Source organism: Ornithorhynchus anatinus, chromosome 11 (assembly GCF_004115215.2).
Source record: "Ornithorhynchus anatinus isolate Pmale09 chromosome 11, mOrnAna1.pri.v4, whole genome shotgun sequence".
In the NCBI taxonomy this organism is placed as follows: domain Eukaryota; kingdom Metazoa; phylum Chordata; class Mammalia; order Monotremata; family Ornithorhynchidae; genus Ornithorhynchus; species Ornithorhynchus anatinus.
The window spans coordinates 24,129,527-24,144,630 of NC_041738.1; the positions used below are offsets into that span (position 1 = coordinate 24,129,527).

Here is a 15,104-nt window from a genome sequence, read left to right on the forward strand (position 1 = left end):
AACAGCTCTGAAGACAAGAGTTGTTGCTCTAGAACGTAAGCTTGTCTTCAGACTGGAGCTCTTTTTGGGCAGGAAATGTGTCTATGGCTACATTGTACTCGCCCAAGTGCTTAATACAGTGCTTTGCACACAGTAAGTGCTCAATAAATTTGACTGAATGAATGCTGAATAGCAATTGCAGAAGTCATAATCACCAAAGGATTAATAATAAAATGATTTCTAATGATCTGTTGAGGGCAAAAAAGATACAAACGCATCTCCGCCACCTGTCTGCTCTGTGACCTTGGGCAAATTCCTTAACTGCTCTGTGCCTCAGATAACTTATCTATTTTCATTCTGATTAGATTGTATCTACCCCAGCGATTAGTACAGTGCTTGACACATAATAAGCACCCTACACATTCCATAAAAAATAACAAAGAGGCTGTAAGAAACAAGGGCCCACAGACACCGTTAAATTCGAGGAGAAGAGTCAAAGAAAGTGCTGGAGGAGGCAACCCTCGGGAAGATGGCCATAATGAAACTTGGCTCTGAGTGTGTAGCTTGTGTAATTAGTTTCCCATTTTCAGCTGCCTGGACATGGTTCCCAGAAACTCTTTTGGCCAAAACATCAGAAGGGGGTCTGTTCCCTATAGAGGGCTACTTTGGTTGTATTCCAGTTACCATTAAGGGTCCCTCTTAGGAGGAGACATTTTCGTCATTTTCCATCTTTATTGCAGATGTTTATGGCCAAGCTTAATTCGGGCTTTCGGAGATCAGCCATTTCTGTGACTGACAGGAGAGTGCAAATCATGAATGAGATTTTAACCTGCATCAAGCTGATTAAAATGTACGCCTGGGAAGAATCTTTCACTCAGACCATCCAAGGTGGGAAAAGCTGATCTTGTAGCTATCATTCAGTGGTAGTTATTGAGCACCTACTGAGGACCAGACATTGTGCTAAGCATTTGGGAAGGTACCACTATCATCAAGGAGTTTTCAATTTGATGGGGGAGGCAGACAAAAATTATTCACAAATAATGAAGGCAGAAGGAGGGAAATATTCATTCATTCATTCAATAGTATTTATTGAGCGCTTACTATGTGCAGAGCACTGTACTAAGCGCTTGGGATGAACAAGTCGGCAACAGATAGAGACAGTCCCTGCCGTTTGACGGGTTTACAGTCTAATCGGGGGAGATGGACAGACAAGAACAATGGCACTAAACAGCGTCAAGGGGAAGAACATCTCATAAAAACAATGGCAACTAAATAGAATCAAGGCGATGTACAATTCATTAACAAAATAAATAGGGTAACGAAAATATATACAGTTGAGCGGACGAGTACAGTGCTGTGGGGATGGGAAGGGAGAGGTGGAGGAGCAGAGGGAAAAGGGGAAAATGAGGCTTTAGCTGCGGAGAAGTAAAGGGGGGATGGCAGAGGGAGTAGAGGGGGAAGAGGAGCTCAGTCTGGGAAGGCCTCTTGGAGGAGGTGATTTTTAAGTAAGGTTTTGAAGAGGGAAAGAGAATCAGTTTGGCGGAGGTGAGGAGGGAGGGCGTTCCAGGACCGCGGGAGGACGTGACCCAGGGGTCGACGGCGGGATAGGCGAGACCGAGGGACGGTGAGGAGGTGGGCGGCAGAGGAGCGGAGCGTGCGGGGTGGGCGGTAGAAAGAGAGAAGGGAGGAGAGGTAGGAAGGGGCAAGGTGATGGAGAGCCTTGAAGCCTAGAGTGAGGAGTTTTTGTTTGGAGTGGAGGTCGATAGGCAACCACTGGAGTTGTTTAAGAAGGGGAGTGACATGCCCAGATCGTTTCTGCAGGAAGATGAGCCGGGCAGCGGAGTGAAGAATAGACCGGAGCGGGGCGAGAGAGGAGGAAGGGAGGTCAGAGAGAAGGCTGACACAGTAGTCTAGCCGGGATATAACGAGAGCCCGTAATAGTAAGGTAGCCGTTTGGGTGGAGAGGAAAGGGCGGATCTTGGCGATATTGTAGAGGTGAAACCGGCAGGTCTTGGTAACGGATAGGATGTGTGGGGTGAACGAGAGGGACGAGTCAAGGATGACACCGAGATTGCGGGCCTGCGGGACGGGAAGGATGGTCGTGCCATCCACGGTGATAGAGAAGTCTGGGAGCGGACCGGGTTTGGGAGGGAAGATGAGGAGCTCAGTCTTGCTCATGTTGAGTTTTAGGTGGCGGGCCGACATCCAGGTGGAGACGTCCCAGAGGCAGGAGGAGATGCGAGCCTGAAGGGAGGGGGAGAGGACAGGGGCGGAGATGTAGATCTGTGTGTCATCTGCGTAGAGATGGTAGTCAAAGCCGTGAGAGTGGATGAGTTCACCGAGGGAGTGAGTGTAAATGGAGAACAGAAGAGGGCCAAGAACTGACCCTTGAGGAACTCCAACAGTTAAAGGATGGGAGGGGGAGGAGGCTCCAGCGTAGGAGACCGAGAATGATCGGCCAGAGAGGTAAGAGGAGAACCAGGAGAGGACAGAGTCCGTGAAGCCAAGGTGAGATAAGGAAATAGCAAAAGGTAGGCTACAGGAGGCCATGAGGTATGTGTTCCATTTTCAGATTTTGACAGCTTTCTATATCTATCTATCCACTGATCCATATACTACATAGACACTCTAGGATATTATGATATCCTAATCATATATTAGGCCTAGAGGAAGATCCTCTAGGATCTTAGAATGCCAATACACTGATTCCCACCCCTGTCCTCTTACCACTAGCCATGCCGCTTCTTATTTGAAAGTCTAGAGGCTCTGTTTGGGTTCTTTTATCAATTGTGGGGATTTACATTTAGGATAGATTGCTTCCCTGTGATAAGTTTAAAGGTTTTCCCAATGTTCCTGAGAGTAGTCCTCAATATTTTCCTTGCTAGAATGGCCTAGAATGGCCTAGAGGAAGATGTACAGGCCTGGGAGTCAGAGGACCTGGGTTTTAATCCCAGATCCTCCACTTGCCTGCTGTGTGACTTTGGGGAAGTCACTCAATCTACGGGGACCTCAGGTTCCTCATATGTAAAATGGGGATTAAATACCTGTAGTCCCCCCTAGATTGTGAGACCCATGTGAGACGAGGACTGCTTCCGACCTGATTATCTTGTATGTACCTGAGTGCTCAGGACAGTGTTTAGCACGTAGTAAATGCTTCACAAATACTATTATTACTATAGGGCACACCCCAAATGTAATTTCAACTGGACATTTTCTTAGACTAAAGCATCCTAAAGTAGCTGACCAACCTAGAGGTCTTTTACGCAATTTAAATAGAATGTATTTACATACAGTTCTCCCAAAACATGGGGATTACATGTTAAGGAAAAAAATCAATTTTGGCATTTTCACTGTGGTTTTGCAGACAACATTTCACTTTGACACCATGTTATGATGTACCCAGAGAGACATGCATTGTCGGAAGAACGTTCCCTAATTCTAAAGCAAAGCCACGTATTGGTGGAACTAAATGTACAACCCTCCTGTACACTATTTTCAGAGTCTTTGAATATTAGTGGAATTGTGTCCTCACTTGGAATAACCAAAAATGAAAGTTTTTTTATAAAAAAAGAAAGTTAAATATTAAAAATGTTTAAATCTGATTTAAATGTAAAACTACTTGGAGGGACATTTACATAATTGCTCCCAAAGAATCAGTTTGCAGTCAGTTAATGATCCACATTACAGTTACAACTGCAATTAGAACACTTGCCAAAACAATTGATGAGCAAGAAAAATATTGAGGACTACTCTCAGGAACATTGGGAAAACCTTTAAACTTGTCACAGGGAAGCAATTTATCCTAAATGTAAATCCCCACAATTGACAAAAGAACCCAAATAGAACCTCTAGACTTTCAAATGAGAAGCGGCATGGCTAGTGGTAAGAGGACAGGCGTGGGAATCAGTGGATCTGTATTCTAATCCAAAGCTTGGTCACTTGTCTGCTATGTGACATTGAGCGAGTCACTTCAGTTCTCTGTGTATTGGATGCCTCACCTGTAAAACAGGAATTAAGACTGTTAGCCCTACGTGGGACAGGGATTGTGTCCAATCCAATTATCTTGTATCCACCCCAGCATTTAGTACAGTGTCTGGCACATGATAGGCACTTAACAAATATAAAAAAAAGTGAAGACATTTCCAAGAGGGAAAACATGACAAATGCAGTGGAGTCATGAGAGGGAAGAGAGAGAATGTGGCTTGGAGTTAGGTGACCCCTGTTCTATTCCCAGCTCAGCTTCTAGCCTGCTGTATGACCTTCAGGCAAGCCATTTAACCTCTATGAGCCTCAGTTTCCCCACTCAGGATTGCATCTGGAGCGTTTATAGTACTCTAACAGTCTTGGCTACAGGAGGGATAGTCAAGCAGAGGCATATCCATTCCATTCCTAGCTTTGGCAGTGGCTAGCGAGTGGAGGGTAATCTGCTGCAAATTAAAACTCACCTGTGCTGGGCAATAGTGGCATGGGAGAGAGCTGAGGGCAGAGACTCAAGTTTACTATGTAAAAGAAGTCAATGGAATGTAAGCCCGTCAATGGGCAGAGATTGTCTCTATCTGTTGCCTATTTGTACATTCTAAGCGCTTAGTACAGTGCTCTGCGCATAGTAAGTGCTCAATAAATACTATTGAATATCTTTATAAAGAAAACTCTATGGATACACTACCAAAATGATTGTGTATAAAGGTGGGGTGTTCTGGGAGAGATGTGTCTATGGAGTTGTTATGGGTAGGAGACAACTTGAAAGCATAAGATAAGACGAGACAAGAGCTTCAGTTTTCTCATCAGCAAAACTGTGAATAATAAAACCTGCTTCTTATTACCTCATAGAGATGGGGCAAGGATAAAATGAGGGAATTGTTCTCAAAGCATTCTGGAAAATGAAATATACTAAGCATTATCATTCTACATAACATTAGGTGGGAAACATTTCCTATTTTACAGCCATAAGAACTATGGAAAAAAAGTTACTGGAAAAAGCAGGATATGTCCAGAGTGGAAACAGCTCTCTAACCCCTATTGTGTCAACTGTGGCTATTGTCCTAACCTTCATTGTCCACACTCTCTTGAAACAAGAACTCACGGCACCTGTGGTAAGTTTTTCCCCTCCAAATCTAATAGGGCCACTCGATCACTCTTGGCTTTGGTAAATCATCTAAGTACTGGATATGACCGTGTCAAGGTGTCCCAGTGAGCATCCTGTTTTTTGGAGGGTGGGCTTTCTCCAACTTTTTATGTGAATGTAACCTGAAAAAACTGATGAGGCTGTGGAAGGGTGAAAGTCTATGACAAGTAGGTTCCTGATGCTGAACAAACCTCTACAGTATTTGGTGAAAGGGAAGTAGAAAAGCTTAAAACGTCTCTCAAATTCCAGCCAGCCCCCAAACCAAAAGGAATGAAGACAGGAGCTGGGGAGAGGGTCCAGGGAGGGAAACAGAATGGAGGGTTAACCACTCTCAAAGAGCAGGAAGTTGAGGTCAAAGGTGACTGGAAAAGGGGGCCAGAGAAGAGACGAGCTACCATTTGGGCCTAGTTCTGGTTCTGATGGGCCACACATAACAGAATCAGGAGACATAGCAAGTCAGTGCCTCAGCTCCAGCTAGCTCCAGGACCAGCTTTCAGAAAGAAGTCCAGAATAAAGGAAGCCACCAGGCTGGGGGAGCATAGAAGAGAAGATACGGGAAAAATGGTCACAACCTTCTTTAAAGAAAGGGCCAATGAAGAGGAAAAAATAAGACTTCAGAGGAAAGATTGTAATGTGCTAGGAAAAAATTAAAGTCAAGAAAAAGCGAGAAACGTAATTGCACTGAAAATTAGACATTTCGGAATCCCAAAGAGAACAAGAATGGAAATGAAAACATCATCCAATAAAAGATTGAACAGGCATAGAATAAGAGATTTAGGCCTTTAAGAATATTGGGTTTGGACAGGGGCTTAAAGAGGCATGGATTCTCAATCTCACAGGGGCTGCTGTCTGACCCACTTATGGCAAAGACTGGTATTTTCATGACTTCGAATTCTAAAGAGAAGTAGTGGCTCTTTAGAAGCAGAAATTCCAAAAGGCTCTTGAAACAATGAGGCAAATGCCATAATAGAGCCAGGCACGGCAAACACAAATGTCAGCATAACAAGGGACAGTCTTTATGGATGCACAATGTGACTGGGCCTGTAAGATTCCATATCAGCCTTGTCATTTACAGATGCACATACACACACAAACAAAATTGGTAAACATCATCATTAGCGAGTCTTCTCTGAGAACAAAGCATAGCTATATATAATAATAATAATGGTATTCATTGAGTGCTTACTTTGTGCCACCCCTGTATTAAGCAATGGGGTAGATGGAAGCAAATCGGGTTGAACACAGTCCCTTTTCCCACTTGGGGCTCACTGTGTCAATCCCCAATTTACCCATGTGCTAACTGAGGCACAGAGAAGTTAAGTAACTTTCCCAAGGTCACACAGAAGACAAGTAGGACCCAGGACCTTCTGACTCCCAGGCCCGGGGCCTATCTACTACACCATGCTTCTTCTCTATATTCTAAAGATTTCTCCCTCTACACAAAGGGTTAGTGGAACACAGATGATTTCAGAGCAGAGCCTGAACCAACCACTGGATGAACTGATTGAGGCATTTTAATTTTCAAGGCATTGCTTTAACAATCCCTCAGACCAGAATGAGATGGCAGTGTCTTGGGCCTTCTGAAATAATGAAACAGAATAAGTCGAAACCTGGTCCCACTTACCTAATTATATGCCAAACATCAGGCGGGGTCCCCCCTCTGGGTAAGAAAGCAGATGTGCTACCAATTTGCAAAATGGGTAGCTGGGGACAGGTTGTTAATTACAAACCGGTAATTCTGACTTGTTTCCCCTGAAAAATCCAGGTATCATTTATTAGAGATGAAATGAGGTGTCATTTAGATGGGAATGGGGCATTGAGTCACTTACCAGCATGGAGGCTAGGACGCACCAAGTCCCCCTGATTGATTTCTTCAAGGGAGCCACAGAGACTAGAAGAAAAGCAGGGTTTTGAGGGTGATTTCCTGGGCTTCCGAGAAAGGGCTTGCAAAGGGACCACCCACACAGCCAATTGAAGATTAAAAACCCCCATCCATCAGCAGTTGGTGAGGAAGAGCACTTAGTGCATATAGCACAGAGGGACTATGGAGGATGAACTGAGAAGCCTAGTGGATAGAGCATGGGTCTGGGAGTCACAGAATCTAGGTTCTAATCCCAGCTCCACCACTTGTTTGCTCTGTGGCCTTGGGCAATCCTCGGTGCCTCAGGCACCTCATCTGTAAAATGGGAATTAAGACTGTGATTCCCTGGTGGGACAGGGCCTGAGTCCAACTTGATTGCTTTGTATCTACCTCAGCACTTAGTATGATGTCTAAGGGTTGAAAACAGCAACGGTTAAAAAATAGAAGAATTGTCAGGAACTGGTGCAGAAAATGAGTGGACAGAAATGTTTCCTGAAATTCTGAGAGGGGCTGCCCCTCCTCCAGAAACAGTATGGTGTAGTGGATAGAGCACAGCCCTGGGAGTCAGAAGGTCATGGGTTCTAATCCTAGTTCTGCCTCTTGTCTGCTGTGTGACCTTGGGAAAGTCTCTTAATTTCTCTGTGCTTCATTTACCTTATCTGTAAAATGGGGATTAAGACTGTGAGCCCCATTGGGCCAGGGACTGTTCCAACCTGATTACCTTGTATCAACTCCAGGGCTTAGAACAGTGCTTGGCACATAGTAAGAGCTTAACAAATACCATTATTATTGATTATTATTATTTGCATCTTGGAAAAGGAAATAGGCACCTGTCAGGTATTCTTCAATCCTAAATGCACTGTAGTACAGTGCAGTGCGTGTATGTGACAATGGTTTTGACTTAATGATTAACTCCCTATGAGAGTGAGCTATATTTATATATTTCTATTTGCTGCCAGTTTGGATACTTAGAAGTCTTATTTTATGGTATTTGTGAAGTGCTTGCTACGTGCCAGGCACTGTTCTAAGTGCTGGGGTAGATGCAAAATAATCAGGTTGGACACAGTCTATGTCTCACTTGGGCTCATAGTCTTAGTTCCCACTTTACAGATGAGGTAACTGAGATACAGAACAGTTAGGTTACTTGCCCAAGTTCTCACAGCAAACAAGTGGCGGAGTCAGGATTAGAACCCAGGTCCTTCTGGCTTCCAGGCTCATGCTCTGTCCACTGGGTCATGCTGCTTCTTTAAGTTAAGTCTTAAGGTATAGTATATAGTTCTCCTTAGATGATCATGGATGCTTTGCACAATTTGCAGAAATTTAGTAAAAATACCACAGCAGGATGTACTTAGAAGCCACTGACATGCCCTCTCAGGCCTCATTCTTCTTCTTATTATTAAAATAATAATTATTATTTAAGCTGTTTTGCTGACCCACAGGAGAAATAATTCCCTGAAAAGAATCCAAATGTATCCATTTCTTGGATGAAGAAGAATCCAAATGTAACCATTTCTTGGATGCAGCACCTTCAGCTGCCACAACCCATCCTTTCCTAAACACTCCTCTTTTTCTATTGTCTGCAGGCTTTTAGTGTCATTGCCATGTTTAATGTAATGAAGTTTTCTATTGCAATCCTGCCCTTTTCAGTCAAATCAGCAGCAGAGGCAAATGTGTCTCTGATGAGATTGAAGGTAAAATTCCCATTGGGTGAGTTGGGTGGTGAGGTTCCATTATGAGTCAAGGGTTTAGTACAGTGCTTTGCATTCAGTAAGCGCTCAATATATATGATTGAATGAATGAAGGAATGAGCTGGACCACAGGCCTCAGGGAAAACTTCTCATGGTGCGTGAAAAGGCAAGAGGATTAATCTTGGGGAGATTTATGGGATTTTGGTCCTCAGGTGGTTGTGGTTGTGGAGAAATGGATCTCTGTTCATTCATTCATTCATTGAAATGTATTTATTGAGCGCTTATTGTGTTCAGAGCACTGTTCTGAGCACTTGGAAGAATATAATATAACAATAAATGGACACATCCCCTGCCCACAGTGAGCTTATGGGGGAGACAGCACTAATATAAATGAATTGCAGATATGTACATAAGTGCTGTGGGGCTGGGATGGGGGGGATGAATGCAGGAAGCAAGGCAGGGTGACAGAAGGGAGAGAAAGAAGAGGAAAGGAAGGCTTAGTCAGGGAAGGTCTTTTGGAGGAAATGTGCCTTTAATAAGGCTTTGAAGGGGGACAGAATAATTGTCTGTTGGATATGAGGAGGGAAGGCATTCCAGGCCAGAGTTAGGATGTGGGTGATAGAAGAAATCAATAATAATAATAATGTTGGTATTTGTTAAGCGCTTACTGAGTGCAGAGAGAGCACTGTTCTAAGCGCTGGGGTAGATACAGGGGAATGAGGTTGTCCCACGTGAGGCTCACAGTCTTCATCCCCATTTTACAGATGAGGGAACTGAGGCACAGAGAAGTTAAGTGACTTGTCCACAGTCACAGAGCTGACAAGGGGCAGAGTTGGGATTCGAACCCATGACCTCTGACTCCCAAGCCCGGGATCTTTCCACTGAGCACACTGCTTCTCTAAATCAAGGCAGTGTGAGAAGGTTAACATTAGAGGAGCGAAGTGTGCAGGCTGGGTTGTAGTAGGAGAGAAGTTAGGTGAGGTAGGAGGACAAAGGTGATGGACTAAGGTGATGGACTGCTTTAAAGCCAGTGATGAGGAGTATTTGTTTGATGCAGAGATGAATAGGCAGCCATTAGAGTTTTTTGAGGAGTGGGGAAACATCCTGAACGCTTTTGTAAAAACATGATCCAAGCAGCAGAATGAAGTATGAACTAGAGAGGGGAGAGATGGGAGGCAGGGAGGTCAGCAAGGAGGCTGATGCAGTAATCAAGGAGGGGTAGGAAAAATGATTTGATTAATGGGGTAGCAGTTTGGATGGAGAGAAAAGGGCAGATTTTAGCACTGTTGTGAAGGTGGATCGACAAGATTTAGTGATAGATTGAATATGTGGCTTGAAAGAGAGAGAGGAGTCTAGGAAAATACCAAGGTTATGGGCTTGTGAGACAGGAAATGCCATCTACAGTGATGAGAAAGTTATGGGGAGGACAGAGTTTGGGTGGAAAGATAAGAAGTTCAGTTTTAGACATAATGAGTTTGATGGGAGGTGACGGGACGTCATCCAAGTAGAAATGTCTTGAAGGCAGGAATAAATGCAAAACTGCAGAGAGGGAGAGAGATCAGGACTGGAGATTAGATTTGGGTATCATCCGCCTAGAGGTGGAAGTTGAAGCCATGTGAGCGAATGAGTTCTCCAAAGGAGTAGGTGTAGATGGAGTGTGAGTGTAGGTGGAGAATCCATTCCCAGATGGATGAATGTGTGTGGTTTTTGGAGACAGAGGGTCTTGAATCTATGCTGAGTCCAAACTCCTTACCACCAGCTTTAAAGCCCTCAATCAACTTTCCCCCTCCTACTTTACTTTACTGATCTACTACAGCCCAGACTGCATACTTTGCTCCTCTAGTGCCCACTTGTTCACTTGTGCCCTGATCTCATCTAAAGCTTGCCGACAACCCCTTTCCGACTCACTTTCTCTGTTCTGCAACTCCCTTCATCCTTATATTCCAGACCATCAATCTCCCCACCTTCAAACCTTTATTTGATTAATCAACTGTATTTATTGTATCAATTTATTGTATTGATTGTATCTCCCCCCATCTAGACTGTGAGCCCATTTTTGGGTAGGGATTGTCTCTATTTTTTGCCGAATTGTACTTTCTAAGCTTTTAGTACAGTGCTCTGCACACAGTAAGCGCTCAATAAATATTATTGAATGAATGAATGAATTTATTGAATGTTTATTATGTGCAGAGAACTTCACTAAGCTCTTGGGAGAGTACAATACAACAGAATTAGTGGACATGTTCCCCATAAAGCATCTAGAATACTGTCACCATTAGGTCATGCAGAATGTGATGTTGCCTGTCAGGGGTGGATTTTTTTTTTAATTAACCATGTCTATTTAATTTTAGAAAATTCTCCTAAACCAAAGCCTCCCTACGTACATCACTCCACTGGAAGACAAAGACAAAGCCCTGGTGGTAGAAAATGCTACTTTTTCTTGGGAATGTGAAATCAGTAGAAAAAATAGCCAAGAGAATGTGCTGCCAGACAGGAAGGAGCTATCTCGGGGTTTGAGTCAGAAGTTCCTGCAGCCCCCAGAGTCCGAAGACACAAAGCCCAGCAGCCCCCTGGTTTTGCACAATATAAATATCACCCTGCAAAAGGTAGGTTCCCATTCCCAAGCACATTGACCACCTGACCGAACATGAAAGCCCCAAAAGCTCATTTCACTTCTGTCCCAGTTGCCTCCTGTGAAACCTGATGTCAACAGACTGCTTTTTACATCTGCTTTTCTGACAAATTTCTAAAACAAGCCCCTAATATCATTATAGTCATCATCAACAACATCACCTTCATTATCATCTTTATCATCACCCGTATTCACTGAGTACTACCATTTTGAAGCATTAGAGAATATAAAGGCGTAAAGAAACAATCCCAGCCCTCTAAGGGCTTGCAGTGTGATGGGTCTGGGTTATTATTTTAATATGACTGTTTACTGGAGGAAGGCAATTTTTATCAGTATTGTCAAATGATGGCTATATTAGATTCCTAACAACCTTAAAATATTTTAATTTTGCACTATACCAAGCCAGCACTAGACCAACCCAGGTGGTTTAGGTCTTTTCTTTGTAAACATTTTTCTAGTTCCACCCCAAAGAGCATTGGTTTAGGCTAGAGCCAAATTCCATTGACTGCTCCCCAGAGGATCACAAAAGTTTATTTAAGCTATATGGTTTAGTCAGGCCATGAGGCCATGCCCCATACACAGAGCATCAGCACTATACCACATAAGACATCATCTATGCCAAACATGTTATCATGATTATTGTTATTATTATTAATAAGGATAACAACAGTTATGATAATACTGTTATTACGGCAATGGTTAAATGCCTACTACGTGTCAAGCACTGTTCTAAACACTGGAGTAGACACAAGTTAATCAGGTTGGATTCATTCCCTCTACCAGTTTGAATACATAGGCCCCACATGTTAAAATCTTCACATTAATTCATTCATTCATTAAAATCATATTTATTGAGCTCCTACTGTGGGCACTGTACTAAGCATTTGGAAGAACACAATATAACAGTAAATAGACATATTCCTTGACCACAATAAGCTAGAAGGAGCTTCATATAAGGCTCCACCTCTGCATATCTACTCACTCTTTGAACTCTGAGCCCCAAGGATAATATGACTCAAGCATTCATTCCTTCCTTTCAATGCAGCCTGTTGTTTCCTACATTTTGAAAAGGTATCTCCCCATTCAGATAATGAATCTACAAATTAGAAACGCTTGGAGGGCTCTGGGAAGAAAAATCATCACATATTTTGAAGGTGTCCAGGAGAATATTATTCAGCAACATGAAACATTAGGCACTGATCTAACAGTCCTAAGCGAGAAAGTCTTTAAAAAATGAAACCCTCAGCACTGACCACCAAATGCTCTTCCACAAACCCGATCTGCACATAAATACACCAGGACAGTTAGTAATTGCAAATTGAGTTTGTATAGTTGTATTGGGAGAAGAGACTGAAGAAAAAGCACAATTAACTCTCCTAAGGCTACTATTTTCATCCATCATCTTGTACCTTGCCTGACCTTTTAATTGCACCGAGACCAAATCTCTCAGGACGTAAGGCTACTCCTGGTAATATGATTTGGCACTTTGGGAAGAGCATTAATTCTTCAAGGCCATTAGGGAGTGATCAAGGTGTGCATTTCAGTATGGTGTTCCCAGACTGCTCCTCGTGGTTAGTGGAGGAGGTTAGTGCTCTTCTAAATATGCTAAGTCTGTCCTGAGAGAGTAGCCATAGACACCAGAAGACTAAAGCTCACCATTTTTCCTCACTCTATAGCCTACTCTGCAGGGTAAATTACATCTCCCAACAAAGTCAGAGAGCATCTCCAGGCCCAGCGTGAGAGCAGTGCTTCAGGGGAGCACTCAAACACTATTACAAAAAAGCATAGCACCGTTGCTGTGGTTCTGCCTGGTTCTGACAGGGTCTTTCCACCTTCAAGGCTGACTCCCTTCCCTCTTCAACCTTGAGTGACACATATGAAATCTCTGGCTGCATGACCCTTCAACCAAGGCGAAGGACCATTATCTTGTCATTTTTTAAAAAAATTGTATTTGTTAAGTGCTTACTATGCACTGGGTGCTGTCCTGGGGTAGATAGAAGATGATCAGGTCAGACACAGTCCATGTCCCAAAGAGAGCTCACAGCTGTAATCACAGATGAAGTCACAGAGGCACAGAGCAGTGACATGACTTGCTCAAGGTCCCACAGCAGACTAGTGGAGAAGCTGGGCCCTGACTCCCAGGCCCATGTTCTTTCCACTAGGCCATGCTGTTTCTCTAAAGAAGAAATGATTATCCTGAAGAAAGGATTTTCTCAGCACTCTTCTCCTTCTCTTGCAGGGAAAGGTTTTAGGGATTTGTGGAAATGTTGGCAGCGGAAAGAGTTCTCTAATATCGGCTCTCCTCGGACAAGTAAGTGTTAAGCCATGTCAGGTCACTTGTAGACTGAGTTTCATGATGAACATAAGTTGATCATTTGGGGGTATTTAGGACTTCGGGAGAAATTTAGGATTTTTCGGCCTTTCAGACCTTTGAGGTTAAGTCGTGATTCTGTTTCAAGAGTGTTCTGGATTTAAGCTTTTCATGCTTAGATCTAACCAGAAATGATCTTTGTCTTCCCACCCTTTTCCCAGAGCCATTGCGTTCCTCTCCCTGGTCCCAGGTAGCCCAGATCTCACTTCCGACAGGCAGAGGAATGATGGGTGCTCTTTCTTGGCATGGACTCCCTCTCCTATGGTGTGGGTAGGGATTGTGTCCGTTTATTGTTGTATTGTACTCTCCCAAGCATTTAGTACAGTGCTCTGCACACAGTAAGCACTCAATAAATATGATTGATTGAATGAATAAATGAATGAATGAACAAATGTGCCCTGAGCCTCACTTACTTACTGAATGAAGCTGTCCCTTCAGAGTAGGGTTCCCCTTGCAGCTGAGTGGCAGGAGGAAGAAGACCCGACTGTGCTGGTGGTGAGAGGAACAAGATTCTATATCATCTCGATAACACCATCATTATCATCATCCCCTATGTTACCTTGATGATCTCCTTCTACAACCCAATAACTTAATCCACACACTTCACTCCTCTAATGTCAACCTACTCAGTGTATCTCATCATTAAGCCCTTGCCCACATCCTCTCTCTGGTCTGGAACTCCCTCTCCCTTCACATTTGTCAGAGCACACCACTCTTCTCACCTTCAAAGCCTTACAAAAATCACCTCTCCTCCAAGAGGCCTTTCCTGACCAAGTCCTCATTTCCCCTATTCATTCTTTGTGTCAGCTGTGCACTTGGAACTGTCCCCATTAAGCACTTGAATATTCAAAGCACTCCCACATCACTTACATACGTAGCCTTATACTCCACCCTGACTGGAATTTATTTTAATATGGGTCTCTTCCTCTAGACTGTAAATTCTCTTTGGGCAAGGATTGTGTCTGTCAGCTCCGTTGTATGTGCTCTCCCAAATGTTTAGTACAGTGTTCTGTACACAGTAAGTGCTCAATAAATACCACTGATTGATTAATTGATTGATTGGACACCCTCTTTCCTATACTATGAGGGGTTTGCAGAAGATTGTCTTGTGTCGAGCAGGTTATCTGTGTCACAGGAATAATGAAAGTGTGGTGGTGAAATGGTGATGGGTAGAAAGAGAGATGATCTATTAGCCACATGTGCAGGACTCTGCATTGATCTAAACCTGGCAGAAGATACATGATAAGGACTCACAAGCTAAGTGAGGGATGGCAGAGAAAAATCTACAAAAGAGATGCATGGACTAAATCCAACTATTCAAAAGTAAAAAAAAAGTAACAGTTAATTTTTACTTCGGGATTTCTGTTCTGACATTTTGTGGACCAACTGTAGGCTGGAATGCTGAGGATTTGAGGGGCTTCCTGCTTCAAGTGTCAGGCAGTAGGATC

The 15,104-nt window shown here is 43.4% G+C and overlaps 1 protein-coding gene across 6 annotated transcripts in view; it reads left to right on the forward strand.

Annotated features, from left to right (window-relative positions):
- The window catches only part of ABCC12 (ATP binding cassette subfamily C member 12), a 79,000-nt gene that overhangs the window by 14,649 nt on the left and 49,247 nt on the right, over positions 1–15,104 (forward strand). For 5 of the 6 annotated variants that reach the window (XM_039913558.1, XM_029076273.2, XM_029076267.2 and 2 more), the window contains 5 exons: positions 720–867; positions 4,924–5,072; positions 8,549–8,656; positions 11,005–11,259; positions 13,525–13,596. In XM_039913558.1, coding sequence (XP_039769492.1) covers positions 720–867; positions 4,924–5,072; positions 8,549–8,656; positions 11,005–11,259; positions 13,525–13,596 — 732 coding nt within the window. The remainder of the gene's footprint in view (positions 1–719; positions 868–4,923; positions 5,073–8,548; positions 8,657–11,004; positions 11,260–13,524; positions 13,597–15,104) is intronic. The other variant, XM_029076270.2, reaches the window with a different exon arrangement.